This window comes from Cryphonectria parasitica, assembly GCF_011745365.1.
Source record: "Cryphonectria parasitica EP155 unplaced genomic scaffold M406scaffold_9, whole genome shotgun sequence".
NCBI lineage: Eukaryota > Fungi > Ascomycota > Sordariomycetes > Diaporthales > Cryphonectriaceae > Cryphonectria > Cryphonectria parasitica.
The window spans coordinates 1,112,718-1,130,504 of NW_024468917.1; the positions used below are offsets into that span (position 1 = coordinate 1,112,718).

Here is a 17,787-nt window from a genome sequence, read left to right on the forward strand (position 1 = left end):
CTATGACTGTTATAACACTGTCATCTTCTGGCCGCTTCGTCGGAAACTTTCAATATAGAGTCGAATGCTTCCGTACGACCAAAGGCACAATTGATTCTATCAGGTAGATCGCAAATGTAGCCTTTCCACAAAATGAGGCATTCTTGGACGGGGTGGCAACATGCCCTTCGGTGATGCTACGAGTCGTTGCTATGAGCTTCGGATCAGCATGGGTGCGTAGTCCTAAGTTCTCGATGCTGAAGTCACCTTCATGACGCCTCAGAGTATAATCTAGTTGAAGGAGATCTCAACCACACCTATCCGAGAGTGCGTATTGGCGGCTGTTCCGGCGCTTGTCTTAGCTTCTCAATGCACCAGTGCAAGTTGTGTCTTGTCCCTTGGTGCTTACCAAGTATTAATGATGATTGAAGAGCTCATGAAATCTATTCTGAGCCAAAGGCATGAGTCAGATCCGAGGCCAAAGATTGGAGGCGCAGTCTTCCCAGACCCTTCTTCGGGATGCCCTCAATGCTTGTAGTCGGTGGCTGGCACACACAGAATTCGCCTTGTTGTCTGGAGATCCCATCAACTGGATCAATATAGCCGTGGCTTCTCGCCACTCGCCCTTCGAAAATAGGCAAATCGTCTGATGATGAGACGAGGCTGAAATCCTGAACGATATACAGGACGGGCAGCGTAAGCTGTCTGGGCACGGCAGAGAGATATCGGGTGATATTTCTGCTCAGGTAGGGAAGGACAAGCGCAAAATCATCAAGATGTGTATCGTCCATAATGTCTGACCACTGGCACAAGCGAATGGCACGAAGGCCTTATGCCAATTGCAATTGAATTTCCTGCCTGGCTCTGTGCCATGTATCCCATCGACACTTGGTATGGACAGACTGGTGTGGGAGTCAGGCTGCACGCTCGATTATTCTTGCCCGGCCGCAGAGGCTAGAAGCCAAGTGCCTGCTCACTTGAGTAAGTAGGTAGAAGTGATGGCTGCACCCCCAGTGAATGGTGTTCTAGGCCGAGGGAATTTCCAAAAGATGTAGAGGGATATTGAGGATGCATCTGATCAGGACGTATGAGACTATGAACCTTGAAAAATGGTGAGGAATGGTGTATGTGTACAGCTATGAAAATATGCGACATGATAGCCAGTCATCCTGAGCAGGACCGGGACACTGTCCCTGGAGAGGGTCTCAGTACGCCAGGAACTGGCTGTGCGAGAGGAAATGACCCATCGAATCTCAAGGACGCAACAATCTGCTCCCCTCAAGAAGCCCTTGGAGCTCCCGAGGTTTGCATTGGTCTATGATCGGACAGAAATGAAGGGGCGGACATCCTGGGGTCACAGTATAGGTCATCGCCTTCTATGCACCTCACTGCTTCAATTTTCATCAACTCTCATCAACTCTAAGAAATAGTACCCTCCAAGACCCTTTTTTTATTACGCGCCCTCTCCTCAACTTTGATCTTACGACCGGTCAACGGTGTGTGTATGTTTATGTGTCTGAGTGACTGCTTGCTGATTCCACATACGTCATGTTTCTGTCAACAGCAGCAACAATGGCATGACAGATCACGGTTTTCTGGGAGGGCTAGCCAAGCGCGTGCACCGTCAAATGATACATTAAATTCGGCAGTTTCGCCTACAGCCATGTCTCGCAAGATGATCTTAACGTGGTCCCACAGAAATAATCATGTCTCATTGGCCCGTATATAGCTGGGTGGCGGTTGGCGGTGTGTTGGATCGGGTGAGAAGGCGGGTCGTGATAGGTGGATGATGGAATGATGAGGGCAAGATAATGCACGTGGGAAATGGGGATGCAGAAGGTTACTACTACTATAGCAAGGGCACGAGAAGAGCAGAGCGAGACATACGAGAGAGGAACATGGGTTCTCGGAGGGGGTAACTTGCCTAATTCTTTGCAGGCTGGTGTGGGAAAAGCTTCGTCGGGGCGGCGGGGAGAGGGGGAATCCGCGGATAGGCTGATTATTCCCAGAGGTGAGAGAATCAATGATTCGGCCATTGGCTGATTGAACGATTGCGTTATGCGGTGCAACCCTCCCTTTTTCATTTTCTGCCCATGTCGTAAAAAGTGCCCGGTCCCTTCCCCACAAAAAGAAGAAAAGAGGAATAGCCATTCTTCGTTTCTGAATCGGGGCTTGATCTTCTAGGTTGGAGCCACGGCTGACACTTGCCGCTTTGATCACCCAGGCGGGCAGCTCGCCTTAGTACCTAGCACCTAGGTCGAGCGGTGGCGCGGGAGGGCTGTGAAAGGATAAAATCTGGGTGGAGTTTTTATTAGTGGTAGTAGTAGTAGTAGTGAATAGTGGTGGTAAAAGTGTGTAAGTCGTAGTAAAGGAACAATTTGATGCAGTCGCTGGCAGAGAGAGTTTTACATCTCTCACTGGAAGGAGAAAGAAAGAAGAAAAAACCCCAACAGGACCACGGCAAATGTAGAGAAGGGGGAAATAAGGGAAGAGTGTGTGAGCAAGAGACACCATAGTAGAGGGGGGAAAATAAAACAAAGCAAGGATGGCTGGAGATGAACAAACAGAAAGAGGGGGAGGCAAACGGGCAATTCGCAAGAGCTCTTTGCCGAGAGAAAATAGGACCATGCTAGGGCCAAGAGGGACATATGTGGTTGACGTGGCCGAGGATGATGCATTTGCATGAGTGGCATGGCACGACAAAACGGTAGGCGAGAGGCCTAGGCTAACGCACCAGAGGCCATCCAAGGTTGCTGCACTGTTACTGCAGCCTGCAGCCCGGCATGATTTGCCCAAGTCTGATTGGAAGACTTTGCAACAAGAGGGGCCACGGGGCCATGGTCCAGGCCAGATGAGGAGAAGCTGCTATAGTGTGGATCGGGCGAGGCCGCAGGCTGCCCAGTGATTGGCTGGGCTCTCACTGTGCCTTGTGATTGGGCTCCCACCGCCATGTACCTGGTACTTGTTGCCGAGCAGCCTTAGAGGGGTAAGGGAAGGGTGTGGAACTCGCCTACAGCAGGGCTGCCGGGTATGTCTGTGTGTTTTGTGTCTGTGTCTCTTCTGTCCGTTCGTTGTTGTCTGGCCTTGTTCCCGTCTGACTTGGACTGGGCACACTTACTCACACACGGCTGTGCACACACAAGCCTCGGAAAACCTGCGACTTGAGGCTGCAAAAAGGAAAAAGAAAAGCACATCTTAAATATTTGAGAAGTATGTAAACAGCACTTAGATCTTCTTTTCACCCAGCAGAAAATTCCTGCTGTATTTTATTTCTCATTTTATCTTGATTTGGACTATCACTTTTTTTCTGAAATAAGAAGATAAATGCAGGCCAGGATGTACTGACCATCAAGGTGAGAACCTGAGCTGTGCACCAGTCGATATTGTATATTGTATGGGAATGCAAAGGGACAACGAGGTGGCCAGCGGGTTGTGTGACGTGAGGACATCCTCGATCAGCCTTGCTCTAGCAGGCAGACAAATATTGTGTCTGAATGAATAAGGCCATGATGAAGAATCTCTCAACCTTGAGACTCACCCATTATATAGCAAATTTTACTCCCTTTCTTTTTGTTTACTACCTTCTGTCTCCCCCTTATTCCTTGGGCTGCTTGCATTATCTGTGCCAGAGGCCCGCCAGCCAAATAATTGAGCCGAGGCGGAGGCATCCTTTTTGGAAGGGCCACTGACCCCACCCCTGCAGCAAGCCCCGCTTCAACTCCAAGGTCACTGGTACATCAGCGAGAGTTTAGCTCCACCGCTGATTTTCCTTAGCACTGTCTTTTCTGGCGGCCACAGCCCTCCCTCGAGGCGGGCAGCCTTGTTCTTCCAACCTCTCTCCATCTTTCCCAATCCGCCCACCACCACCACCCTTTCTCCCGACCAAGCAATTCACCACCACCTAATTGTCCCAACCTCACACACGATACCTCCTCCTTTGGACAATTATTCTTTTTCTCTCCTTTCCTTCCACAACCCACTCCTTTATCTCCCTTGAATTTGTACATACATTGATCCTCGCAACCGCCATACACAATGGACCCTCCTAATAAGCGACGGAGGCTCGCGCCTAAGGTAGCCGAACTTCCCCCTCCTCACAGCGCGCCTCAGGCTGCACCACCAACAACAGCCTCTCCTGTCTCTGCGGCAGCTGCTGCAGCATCCATGCCCACTCCTACTGTAACTCCCCAGCAGGCTCAATTTGCTGCTGAGCAGGTTCGTGTCCCCCGCCCCCCGGCAATTCTTGCTGTGTTTATTTGACATGACATGACTAACTTTCTTTTGCGCCATACAGTCGCGTCCACACTACCCAGTCCAAGAGCCTTCCCCACCCGAACGCCACGAGTTTGAGTCCTTTGCCAGACATCTACAAGATGCTGCCATGCACATCTATGGCAAGATGCAAAGACGACCACCCTACAAGAATGCCTCGGTGCTGCTGCTGCGCTGGGATGAGGATACAGCTATGGAGCGCGAGGTGCTCAACCTGGAAAAGGTGTTTCGAGAGAGATACAACTACCACACTGACAAATGGGCAATACCTACCTGTCCCAACCCCAGCATCAAGTTGAGCGTCCAGATGGCCTCCTTCATCGAGCATGCCCGCAGTGACCACCTCTTGATTATCTACTATGCTGGCCACAGCTATGTCGGCCCTGACAAACAGGTATACTGGGCAAGGTATACATCTCACCTGTCCTATCTTGCATGCAAGATTCCACAACAAGAAAGACATGCTGACAGCATCTAGCAACAATACTCGAGAGGATGCATGTCGACTGAAGTGGGGTGGTGTGCGCTGCCTCTTTGAGGATGCTCAGTCTGATATCCTCCTGCTTCTTGACACCTGTGCTGTCCACGACTCCCCACACGCTGGCAGCCATGGTACAAAACAGGCTATTGCTGCGTATAGCCCAGGCCAGCCCACCCCTGACTACCCGCTCCAGTCTTTCACCAGCTACCTGGCCACCGCCCTTCACAACCTCAGCAGCTTGGGCAGGCCGTACACGGTGCAGCGTCTGTACGATGAGATCTTGCGCGTACGACAGCGAGATGTTCCCTCGAGGTCCGTCAATGGCGGCAGGGCCAGATCACAAGCACCTGCCGAGAAGACTCCTGTCTTGTTCACGTTGACGCCAGGAAAGGTCGAGCATATTGCCCTATATCCTTTCAAGCAGAAGGGAGGCTCTTCTGCTGAGGATCCTCATCATACCAATGGTCACTCGAGCCAGGGTCTCCCGTTTGTGACGAATGCACCCGTACCTGATCTAACCTTCGACGAGGCAAGAGTACTCGTCTGCACCACCTTCGTTGGTGATGCTAGCTCGGACATGGCCTTCTACAACCAGTGGCTCCAGCACCCACCGGCCCTCGCGTCTAAGATCACCATGGAGGGCATGTTTCTGGGCCCACCAACCATGCTCCTTGTATCAATGCCCATAACTGTCTGGAATGTGGTCCAGCACGATAAGGTTTGTTGTTTTCTGGGCTACATCAATTCCCACAACATGATCGATCTGTACAAGGGACTTGTTCAATCTTCACCCCAACCTCGCGCACTCTCCAGCGCCACTGCACTTCCTGTTCACGAGAGGGCCGTGGACGATGGCCGTGTCCATGTCGAGACCCGCAACGGCGGCCAGGTCAGCAAGCGCCGTCACGATTCAATGAGTTCACACACTTCCATGTACCCTCTGCCCGCGCAGCCGGTTCGCCACGTTGCGCCGGCCAGGAATCCACTTCCCAATTCAGCCCCCGTGCCTCCTACGATTACAATGGGCCCTGCGACGAGAAACGACGTAGACAGCGCCGAGATGAAGGAGGCGGCCGAACAGCTCAAGGCGCTGAGCCACGTCCGTCAGGCTAGCGACGGGGCGGTGAGCGCTGGTGGCCGGTCAGAGGCTCGATCGGGTCGTTCGCCTTCGTCCAACGACGCCAATGACCTCATGGATGGGTATGTGGGGGCAGGCACGCCCGCGAGGAAGCCGCTGGCCAAAGGCCAGCCCAAGTATGATACTCAGTGCTCAATGTGCACGCACGCACCTTTCAAGGACTCGTCGTCACTGCGGAAACACATCGCCGCCGCCCACACGCGGCCGTTTCCATGTGCATTCTCTTTCGCCGGCTGCATGAGCACATTCGGCTCCAAGAACGAGTGGAAACGCCACATTTCTTCTCAGCACCTCTGTCTCCAATACTACCGCTGTTCGCAGTGCCCCTCGAGTGCCGCCGAGGGCAAGGGTAACGAGTTCAACCGCAAGGACTTGTTTACGCAGCACCTGCGACGCATGCATGCCCCCTTTGCCATTAAGAAGGCCCTCACCAAGGGGGACAGCAAGCTGGAGTCGGAGTGGGGGAGCCACGTCCGGGAGATGCACGTATCGTGTCTGGTCACGCGAAGAGAACCTCCTGAGCACGTGGCATGCCCTACACCGGACTGCATGAAAGAGTTCGAGGGCCACACTGCGTGGGACGAGTGGACCGAGCACGTGGGTCGTCACATGGAAAAGGGTGATGGTCTCAAGATTGGCGTAGACAACCTGCTGGCCAAGTGGGCTCTCGCCGAGGGCATCATCGAGCAGACGGACAACGGCGAGTACAAGTTCGCCACGCAAGAAGACACAAACACGTTCAGCATCCGACGTGACTCCGTGGCGAACACCTCCCTCGTGTCGGACAGGACCAAGTCTTCCCCGAGAGTGGAGGAGAGCAGTTCAGAGGACAGTCGCAGCGAAGCGGACGAGAACCGCAACAGCGAGCGCGACCAGAAGACCAAAGTCGAGGTCGAGGTCGACGATCCTGACTCCATCGTGGTTGCGACTTCCACACCGACAGTGCACGACCGCATGGATACTGATGACTAGGAGCAAGAAGATGAACAACGTGACGCTCGGCGCGGACGACGAGCCGAAGTGCCCCTTCTACCTAGGCAAACCTACCTGAAAAACCTGGGCGTTCAGACTGTAGCTGCGGCTCTCTCTGCCCTAGGTTCCTCAGGCTCAGGTGCCTCGAGCTGAGAAAGACTGGACCTCGAAAAGTCCGAGCGGTCAAATGGGACTTCAAGAGGTAACACATACTGCTCCATGACGATGCGGTGATGGTATATTTTTATTTTTATTCTAGTTTATTTCTTTGTTGGGGGACGAAGGTTTTGCGATACCAAAAGTGAAAGTCTTGATGATGGCAAAAATTGGTCGCTTTTGTTTTGTTTATATGATGTGAACAGTGATTGTCAGGAGGTCATGGCGGCCATTTCTTACTTCATGATGTCCTTTTTGAGCTGGCAGCTGGAGTTGGAGGGAGAAAAAGAAAATCATTGGATGAACCATTGCCAGGCGTACGGGATGTCAATTTGCCGGCATAGCGAGGGGCATGTTGTCTTGTGTTTTTATGAAGTTTGATGGTAGTGCTCAGGATGAGAGGGCCAAAGCAATTGCTGAGCCTGAAGCACAGGCTGATGATCTTGCGGTGTTTGGCCAGAAATACATTCAATTCTACACCAGTTGGCCGATTGTCTTCTTTTTGGTAGAAGTCCCCCCACCCAACTTTCAATTCTCACGACATAAGAAGAAGAGGCCGAGGCTCCAGCAGATTGGTGGCCTCTGCGATGCAAGGCCCGAGAACTGGCGCCCTCATATTACTGGCACGCTTCTTGCACGACACGTACAAGGCCCAGCACAAGCCGACCGGCCGTTCCATGTCCGGGAAGTCAGCTTAGAGCGGATCGTCAGTTGACGTGCTGGAATGCAACCTTGAGGGGTCACAGCCCCAAATCATTGGCGGGATAGACAGCCTCTTGCAGCTCATTATGCCGAGCACCCAACCCACGAGCCCACTGCCTTCTCCACCAGCGCGTGAGGGAGGGGGCCCAGCGGTGGTAACGTACCCCAGACTTTACTGGACGAAACCTTGTTTATGTGCCGAGCCTAGACGAACCCTTACCTATACGGAATCAATCCTCCATATTTCATGTCATTGTAGCTGCTGTACAAGTCGAGGTCACGAGATTTTTTGAGAAAGGCTTTTCAAAAAATGGCCGTGGGGCTTATTTCAGCTGCCATTCTCGGCGTCTTGGGCTCCGCTATGCCTTTGCTTTCGGGGCTCTCGGAGCCATAGATGGGGTCGCATTTCCTCGAGGCTGCCAAACCGGGTGTTGTTTCCCCTCTTTGATTCTCGCTGTGGTTGGGAACGGTGGTTTATATGGAACTGTACATATATTGGAATTTGGATGGTTCGCCAATTACAAAAGGAGGGGGTTATCTGTCCTTTTTAGGGCCCAGATTCGCTTCTGGAGTGCAAGTGACGACGATTGTCTGTCTGTGCCGTGTGTTTGGCGTTCATACAAGAGCACATGTTCAGCAATTTTTGATCGGCTCGCAGAACCCACGATGTTGAGCTTCTTCCTTGGCCAGCCGGCCTCGCTGCTGCTGTTATTGCTGTCAGCAAGCCTGGCGCGCGCGTCTCTTCAGATTGTCCCCGGAGCTACATGGACAGGAGTGAGAATCTTCCCCCTTATTCCCAAACTTCCGCTCTACTGCAAGTTTCCAATCGCACAGCAGGCTAATTCATTATCATCACCACCTCGGCAGACCAATACGGACGCCCACATCCAGGCCCACGGCGCGGGCGTGTTTGTTGAGGACGGCGTGTACTACCTCATCGGCGAGGACCACACGGACGGCTCAGCGTTCCAGAACATCAACTGCTACTCGTCGACGGACCTCGTCTCGTGGACGTACGTGGGCGCCTTGCTGTCGCAGACGTCGTCGGGCGACCTAGGCCCGGACAGGGTCGTCGAGAGGCCCAAGGTCATCTACAACTCGTCGACGGGCAAGTATGTGCTGTGGCTGCACATTGACGACAGCAGCTATGCCGAGGCCAAGGTCGGCGTCGCGACAGGGACTTCTGTGTGTGGCAAGTATGATTATCTTGGCAGCTGGCAGCCTCTGGGCTATCAGAGCCGGGATATTGGTCTGTTTCAGGATGACGATGGGACTGCGTATCTTTTGACAGAGGATGTGAGTAATTGCTTTCATCTTCTTCTTCTTCCAACAACTTGTGACGTATGATGAAGTTATTGATCATTAATGTGACATAAACAGCGTGTGAATGGTCTTCGCATCGACAGCCTCACTTCCGACTACCTCAACGTCTCGGCAGCCGTGTATCTATTTGCCGACTACGAGGCACCAGCCATGCTCAAGCAGAACGGCTACTACTACCTCTTTGCTTCCCACCTGTCAGGATGGGACCCCAACGACAACGAGTACGTCTACGCAACCGACATCGCGGGCCCCTGGTCGTCCTGGACCACCTTCGCCACCGTCGGCACCGACACATACTCCTCCCAGACCAACTACATCCTGCCCGTCTCCTCGGACCTGACCATGTACCTGGGCGACCGCTGGGTCAGCACCAACCTCATGGCCTCGACCTACGTGTGGCTCCCGCTCACCATCTCGGGCACGTCCGTCACCATGGCCGACCAGGTCAACTGGATCCCCAACGTCGCCTCGGGCGGGGACTGGACCGAGGGCCCCAGCGAGACCTGGCCCGAGGGCGAGGACGCGACCCTGACGGACGGGGCGACGGTCGTCACCTGCAGCGGGTGCAGCGGCGGCGAGGCCGCGGGCTACATCGGAGGGCCCGACGACGGCACGGTGACCTTTACCGGCGTGGAGAGCGATGCCACGACCAAGACGACCATCCGCATCAAGTACGAGAACGGCGACAGCACGCAGCGCTTCGCCAATGTCTCGTGCAATGGCGTCGAGCAGAACATTGCGTTTCTCCCCACTGCAGATGGGAATACCCCTGGGAGCAGCGTCGTCACCTGCGGGCTGACGACGGGGAGTAGTAATACGGTGGTTATCACGCAGACGGATGGGACGTACGGGCCTGATGTGGATCGTATCATGGTTCCTCTGAGCTGAGTGGGCCCCGCTGTTTCGTGCTCGCTGGCCTTGCTGCCGCGCAGGGTAGGTAGATAGCTATGTACATCAGTGTGCCATATGTGGAGGTTTGGATATTGAGGTCATTGCCAAATTGGATTTCTCTATATTCACTACTACAGCAAGACTACCACTGCTGACCGCATCTCTTACTGTCGCCAGCCTGCTTGTGTCCCTCTCCTATAAGTCTCTCTCCTCCAAGACCCTGCCCCGGTGGGCGCCTCGTGTCGGCTCACAGTACATCTCTGCAAGTCACGGAGGTGTTGCTGTGATCTGCCATGGTGGTGGCCTCACCGAATATTCAACATGCTATTGAATATTTCTTAGGGTAACCTAAAGCAACTCGAAGAAGGATCGTAATTTTCATATCGTGGCGTGCGGGTTTCCTGGCAACGTTGGGCTGCTTGAGCCCCCAGGCGTTGGCTTAGCAGGTGGCTCAGGAAGACCCTGAATGATGCCTGTACGATATCCAACTGCTCAAGTGTTTGGCCGAGCTCATCTCGATACTTGAAAAACATCTCTCTACCAGCTGGCAAGCCATGCTCAGATCGGCGGGCATCTTTTTATGCTCAAGATACCCATGAATGCCGCATCTTTCTTGGCGGTCTTGCGATCGTCTTGGAGGACAAGCTTATTGACTAACACATGCATCGGATCAAGGCAGCACTTTGTTGCATTGAGGAATTGTAGCAGTGGATTTATTATAAGAATTTGGGATGCTATGTTTTCGTAATACATCGAGAATCCGATATACGAATCGCAAGTCCGCAGGTGAGTAAGTATCTACGCTGTAGTGTCCTTAAGAACCATATAGGTCCTTGAGATTTTTTGATGACTGGAAAAAAGAAATACTCGAGAGAAGAAGAAAAAAGGAGATAGGGGAAACACTTGGACCCTCACCCTCCCCCCCCCCCCCCTCTTCTCACTTCCGGAATCCGCAGCAACTACATAATATTTCAAGGATATATCACCATAATGGCAGCTTCTTGTGACCGAATGGATTGAGACACCTGATTTGTGGCAGCCTTTCGCCACCAGAAAGATCGTCCCTTTGAATGTGCTGCTAACTTGCACAGTATGGGCATAACTCTCGAGTCCGCCATTGAGCAGTCCCTGTGTTGCAATGCCACAATACCATAGCTCAAATCAACAGTGTGATTAGTTGAGATTGAGCCACACAAGGACCCCAAGAACCATTTGCCATTTCAAGGAAGGGGTTTGGCATAAGGGTATGTCGCAGAAGCGATCGCCAGCGCGTTGCACTGGCCAGACCCTTTATATACCCACACGGTCTCATGCAATACCATCTCAACCAAAGAAAGTAACATGGCTCCCTGACGACAACACCTTTGTGACCTCACTAAGGAAGGGCCGGAAACATTCTAAGTTTGGGATCATTCAAGGTTCCTATACTAGTCCTAGCCATTTCAGCCTCCGAAAAACCTCTGAGGATATCTCAAGCTCTGCTGCGTTTCCGAGAGGAGCCAGTCCCAACAATTGAGTAACTCTCATCCTGTGTAGACGTTTGAGGAGTATGATGGATCGTGGCAGCTGGCACGGCCGGCCTTTTACGCCCCAAGTAGTTTCCCAACCCAGCTATCCAAGGCCCACTATGACCGAACAAAACAGCCCCCCTTTCCGGCAGGCTTGTGGGCGTCGTCAGGCCCTTTGTCGACCAAGCCGGTCCATCGCGCAGCAGAACTTGGATGCGGTCCTGCTTCATGGTAGAATGCTGAGAACATTGGCAGTGCTGGAATGTGTCGCCTCGCTCGCCCCAGTATAACCCCTCGCTCAAAGTCGAGAGGCGCGTTTTGTGCTGAAATCCTCTTTTCTCCAGCATGGTATTTAGCTCTGTCGAGCAGACTGCCAAGTACTCTTGGTTCTTGGGTGCTGAAAAGTTGAAGAGACAAGAAGGACACCCGGATTCTCTATCGGAGGATGGTCGAATAAGATCACCAAAACCTGTCCCGAAGAGGGTGATCGCTCCCAGAGCTCTGATCAGATCCACCCAGCCTGGGCCCATAGCTCTGATTTCAACGAAACGAAAGCAAGGATCTGATCCCGTGACAATGTCCATGAAGTCGTAACCTTCCAACCGGCGGCGGGCTGGGTGTTGTAGGCGCAGCTTGATACCGTCCTCACAAGCGACGCCTTGATGGTGACCCACAACCTTCTCTAAAGCGCTATAAAGATCTTCAACTCTATCAGAGAAGGATTCATTCTGCTTGGATCTCGTCAGAGTTGTGGTACTCGACCCATTGGCCGTTGTAGTTTCCGTAAGCTCGTCTCGCGTTGGCTGTGCGAATAGCGCAAGACTGGTATTCTTTTCATTGTTCAAGACGAATAGTGCTGCAGTCCTACCAGCGAAACGATGCGATTCCTGGGGTTCGGTGAGCGTCAGTCCGTCTCGAAAAAGACAGAATTGACCCCAATCTTGGGACTGCCTGTCACGTTCCAAAGTCGTTCGAACCAGATGAAGCAACGCGCTGGCGCCGTCTACGAGCCACGCTCTCTGGTCTTCTCGGTCGTAGAGGACCACAAACTTTTCCGAGATCCAATGCAACTTCTGCGTGTATCTTTCTCGGATTCTGCCAGCCACTGGGGCGGACCTCCGCAGCAAAGTTGCTGACGCGCCGAAATTTGCGTACATGCCGAAAGAAGTGGAGATCTTCTCGAGGACAACGCCTGGTCGCACTGCTCCCAGGCCTGAGCCAGCGATATTTCTGTACGAAGCCTCAGAGGTACCTAGATGAGGTCAGAGATGAAAGCAGTTCGCGCCCAAGTAGGGTGTCACGAGTAAAGCTTACCGGCAAGATTATCTGCGTTGCCACACCAACCCAGAATGTGACGGCAAGACTCCAGATCCTGGACAGTGAGATTTGGAGGATAAGTTCGCCAAAGGTCCAAGATTCTCTCGTCTGTGTATGACATGTGTTCACCTTTTTTGTTTGCTAGTAGGTGCCAGTAGATGATGTTGTCTTCCAGCTTCACTGGCGATATGACAAAATCAAACCCCTTGATCAGGAACTTCCCCGCAAAGTTTTCCAATCGTTGACAGTCGGCTAGAGCAATCATCATGTCGAGGGGGACCTCGAGTCCCGTTTGTTGTGCTGGCCTTCCTGCAGTTGGGAATCCTTTGACGCAAATATCATTGCTCAGCAGGCTCAACCAACAGTCAGCCACGTCAGTGAGGGCGGGTTGATTGCGGACTGATCCAATGCGTTCGATGCTTGGCCTGATCGAGCATGATTTTCTCATGCTCACATCCGGAAGATTCGATGCTTCGGATGTTCGAACAGACCTTTCTATAATGATAGGGTAGCTTGTGTAGACGCCGGTGTTGCCTTCGAGTGATGTGAGAGAAGCACGAAGCCACGCCAATACCTCTCCAATCTCAGCAACAGAATGAACGGACCCAGTAACACACATTAGTAGTACTTGGGACACCCTCCAATCTCCAGGGATTTCTGAGGTCCGCTGCGCGTGTATCCACGTCTGGTCGGACAGTGATACCCCTGTATTCCAGCAGAGAAATCAGCAAATGTCTTCGAAAGAGTGAAACAGCTATGACAATCACACGGAGATGGTAATCAAAGACACTTACGATCTCGCACCTGTTTTTCTCCTCTAAGAAGGCGTTGAATCACCTCCAAGATTGTTGGGCCATAGAAAGGCCAAACCTGAGCCACGTATTCTTTACACGCAATAGCTTGAACATTGTTGCCGCTACCATTCAGAACCATGACGTGAGGCAAGGCTTCATGCGCAGGAACATCATATCCCCGAGACTCAAAGAATTCGGTGAGATTCCACGGGATGTGAAACATCATCTCTGCTGTGGGCGGACGTATACTTCGACTGAGAATTCGCTTTCGACCACAATCGAACAAGTCCAGTAGCTGTTGATGGATTCCCATTCGAACATCCTCCCCCACGGTCTCAAAGGCCCACTCCGCCTTTAGCTTATGAACAAGCCACTTGTAGGCAGGAGATTTGACGAGCAACTGGTGATATTTATTGAGCTCTTCGTCAACTTCATCGAGATCATCAAATTCTTCTTCGTCATCTGCTGGTGAAAAGTCATCCGATGATAGAATTAGCTTGGCATCAATCTCGAAAGCTTCACAGATTGGATCCCAGTTCTCCAGTTTATCGTCAATGGTCATGGCATCGCCAGGAAAATGCAAACTTTGGTTGTTTGCATCCTCAAGTTTCTCTGTGATAGACTGAACTATCTGCCTTGAAGTATTTAGTTAATTATGAGTCCATATATTCCTTGAGAGAAACGTACTGGCGGTAGCGATGCAAGAACGACATCATCTCCCTGTAAGGCGAAGATGCGTCGCAGAATCCAAGTTTGATAGCAAACGCCTCCAGTAATTTAGGAATGGTCACTGATAGGACTTGTGACTTGAGGTGCAGTATGCTCTGGTTGGGAAGTGCTTCGACAATGAGCTCTGTGAACTTTGTGACATAGTTGGTAAGGGTTGCATAATCATGTGCAGTGTACACTGTTGCCGAATCTTCATTGGGATCTCCTTGCTCACTGTCGGTGGCGCTCTCTGGTAGCGACTCTAGTGCTGTTTGTTTTTGTGGTCCGGAGAACATTGATGTGTTCACTGGCTTCGAATCTGTTGATACGGAGCCCTGGTACCCAGAATCTTTGTCGTGTCGCAAGATAGGGGATGGATTGTTGATGGAGTTGAAGAGTCCAGTGTCGTCAACCTCCATAGGATCGAAAAGCAAAGCATCATCTTGAAATGGTGACTTGAGAACTCTTTGCGCAGTCTCAGCGTCTGTTGATTCCGTATGAATTGGACTAGGACCTTCATTGAGCTGCGATGAGGTCAGCTTGGCAGACTCAACGTGATTCGACAATTGGGAGCTGACAAGATTAAGGTCATCTTGTCTGGTGGCTGCAGTCTGCGACGATGTTTCAAGATGGCGACTAGAGAATAAAGGATCCTCTTCTTTGGAGACGCCTTCCAAGTCAGGCCGAGTTACTGCTTGCATGTATGGTTGGTTAAGAGAACCAGATAAATCTGCTACAAGGTCGTGCGGGCCGCGCACGACGACTTGTGTATGGTCTTCTCGATTACCGACCAGTGGATGACCTCCCACTCCCAAGACATGCAAGCCCATATCCCCCAAAACGTTTGTGCAAGGTGACACGGCCTCGGGTGCTTCTGGCAGCTCTTTTTGGACATCCTGAGACATGGATCGGTCTCGAGAGGCAGCGATCGAGTCAAGCACAGCTTCGTTTCTGGGGTTCGGGCTAGGGGAATAGCCTACAAACTTGCGTATGTTCTCTCGAGAGAGGAGCTGGTCCTTTGATGGCATATCCTCTTCTGGGAAATCCTGGGTTGGCCCGAAGCCTTGAAAGAGATGACTTATGTTGTCTTTGGCATTGCTAGTAAATTCAGGAGGGCGGACATCTGCGCTCGTGTTTAGTACCGAGTCTCAGCCCAGAAACCTATAAGCAGACTCATAGCTTACGGAATGTATCCGGAAGACAGCTGAATCCTATAGCGCTATATATTTTTCGGAGCCTTATTGCATTACTCCCTCGGAACTTCTTGACTGAAGCTAGAGCATCTTGCTGCTCCTCGGTCATGAGGTCGACTTCGTTCTCGCCCCTCGGCCGTAACTGGCCCAGTAGCCGCCTCCTTTCTGAGCAATTTGAGATGTGTGTTGCTCGCTCCTCGGCGAGCTTCTTCCGGGCAGTTCTCGGCCAGCATTTGTCGCAGTAGGGGCAGCGGGACACGTACGAGTGGAACCGCCAAAGATGCTGGCTATGGGGGCGAGTCAAGTTACTAACTGAGTTTAACGAGAATGCTGCCCGTATTAGGGCATTGAGCCCAATTGCTTATTAGTTCTGATAAGAGGTAAATATTCTGAATACTTACGTCATCTGATTGACCGTCCAAGGTTTTGCTCTTTCGGAGTGACAATGGATATGTTGCTCATATCTTTCCGGGTGCATCTTGAAGTAGGGACATGCTAATCCGTTGCCCCCTTTAATTGCATCTGGACTAAACATAAATGCCAACTGGTCCCGGTTCGATTCTCGTTCGCCGACTGGCGGTTGATCCGCCTTCTGCGGCGTCCGCGACGGAGTTGCACCTTGATACGACATGCTGTTGCGGTTAGTCGTCGTAGCGAAAGAGTCTGAATCGAAGCCCAGGTTGCAGCTGAAGGACCAGAACGCCCCTCTGAATCTCTGTTTTAGGATCAGCGCAAGATGATACAAACTTCTGGTAATGTGTTAGACAAATAGACGATTTCAAAGTTTCCAGGTTTTAGTCAACGGTCGTGTCTCTGTCCATTCTTCGAGGGCCAAAGTGGTGTATGTCGCTGAAATACGTCTTGATCGGGAGCTCATGTTGATGGGAAAGAAGATGTTGGCCTCAAGATTGCAGAGAGCCTTATTGGTTCCAGATTTCTGCGCTAGCAAATCTTGCTGCGCCCCCATGAGGAGGGGTTATTGTGGCTTTGCAACTTTGGCTCCGCCATCTGTAATGTGATATGCATCAAGTTTGGGGCGGTGTCCTGCTTGAGTACTAGGTATGCTACACGGAGCCTCGAAAAGCGGACAAGTACAGACATCTTCCCTCCTATCTCGCTCTCATCAGGCCTTCCAACTGTGAACACTGCTGGCAGCGCTTCAACTCGGCATGCCCACAGTAGCAACGGGATGGCGGACACAAATCACTTCGACTACGAAGGCTATCCGTCGCAGCTTCGGGCTCAAAGCAATAGAGTGGCCTTTAAAAGGCTCCAGGACTAGCTAGCGCAGAAAGCACTCAGCTGACATGCGTCACCTACCTTACTTATTATGTGCCATGTGCCCGTTAGTTGTAACATGCCCCGCCTCGAGATGTACGTAACAGTCCGGCCGTCAAAATGCCTAGCCAAGCTCATTGAGGCTGTGGTTGACCCCTGGCCAGCCCATTACACGCCTTCGGAGAAACACCTTGCAGCAGTCTTGTAATGTTGCAAACGCTTCGAGAGCATGGCAACTTGTGACGTGGAATACAGTTATGGAGCAAAAAAAACACGAGAACAAGGAGAGAACAAAGCGAAAAGCAAGGCGATTCTAAACTATGTTGGAAGATTTCCCACAGCCTACCGAAGCTGATGGACGATGCCAGTTGATTATGGCAAGGCACTTCTGTAGAGGAATTATAGTAGATCAACCTCGCGCATTTACAAAAGGCAGTCAAAGATGAAGTCGATGTGACTAACTTCAACAGTTTCCCTTTGAAGGGCGGGGAGAGAATAGTCATATGTGAGCGACTTCGGCGCATTCAATGGAGCTGTTTGGATGGCCTTCCTTACAGTGTATTCTCGGCCGTCTCTCGTGTGAACTTAGCTGAGTCCATCAAGTAATTGCTTGACGAGACCGACATGAGTCCGGAATGAGCATTCCAATCCACTTTCAACCGCTCCATCAGAGATACTGCGAGCGAGTCCTAACTGGCCCCCACTATCGCCAAACACCCTCTGCTTAGATAGCCTCACCTAGCCAGCTGTTTAACCTTTCTGTTTCTCTTTTCTCTTCCTTCCTCTAGCAGCGCATCAAACAAGGCATTTCCGCAGAAGGTCACACATATTCAAAATCCCGGAGTACATGGTATGTGAGGGCGTAGCATCGAATTATATGGCGAAGAAGAAGAAGCTCGACTTACCAGCGCTGAGCTGGTCTTTGATTCCCTGGCTAGCCCCAGCAAGACTATACATCCCACTTCTTGTATTCAGCGCGATCGAACTCACCGCCCTCGAGCTGTGCGTGTGGATGTAGGCATATCTTTCGACAGCCGCCGCCGTGCACATCCACGCACAGCTTCCATCCTGTCGT

At 51.9% G+C, this 17,787-nt stretch overlaps 4 protein-coding genes across 4 annotated transcripts; 2 read left to right on the forward strand and 2 right to left on the reverse strand.

Moving 5' to 3' along the window:
- Positions 1–4,014: 4,014 nt before the first annotated feature.
- On the forward strand, positions 4,015–6,842 carry M406DRAFT_268730 (uncharacterized protein; the record flags this gene model as incomplete). Its single annotated transcript, XM_040917961.1, has 3 exons — positions 4,015–4,198; positions 4,299–4,659; positions 4,730–6,842. 3 exons carry the CDS (start codon positions 4,015–4,017, stop codon positions 6,840–6,842), a joined length of 2,658 nt encoding a protein of 885 aa, XP_040771724.1.
- A 1,245-nt stretch (positions 6,843–8,087) lies between these two features.
- Positions 8,088–10,047, forward strand: M406DRAFT_99348 (family 43 glycoside hydrolase). Its single transcript, XM_040926453.1, has 3 exons — positions 8,088–8,474; positions 8,568–8,996; positions 9,081–10,047. Exons 1-3 carry the CDS (start codon positions 8,367–8,369, stop codon positions 9,909–9,911), a joined length of 1,368 nt encoding a protein of 455 aa, XP_040771725.1. The 5' UTR covers positions 8,088–8,366; the 3' UTR covers positions 9,912–10,047.
- Positions 10,048–11,319: 1,272 nt separating this feature from the next.
- Positions 11,320–12,047, reverse strand: M406DRAFT_324476 (uncharacterized protein). Its single transcript, XM_040919873.1, has one exon. It carries the CDS (start codon positions 11,950–11,952, stop codon positions 11,386–11,388), a length of 567 nt encoding a protein of 188 aa, XP_040771726.1. The 5' UTR covers positions 11,953–12,047; the 3' UTR covers positions 11,320–11,385.
- Positions 12,048–15,316: 3,269 nt separating this feature from the next.
- Positions 15,317–16,203, reverse strand: M406DRAFT_358326 (uncharacterized protein). Its single transcript, XM_040923868.1, has 2 exons — positions 15,836–16,203; positions 15,317–15,721 (listed from the first exon to the last, which is right to left on the reverse strand). Exons 1-2 carry the CDS (start codon positions 16,063–16,065, stop codon positions 15,415–15,417), a joined length of 537 nt encoding a protein of 178 aa, XP_040771727.1. The 5' UTR covers positions 16,066–16,203; the 3' UTR covers positions 15,317–15,414.
- Between the last annotated feature and the right edge of the window lie 1,584 nt (positions 16,204–17,787).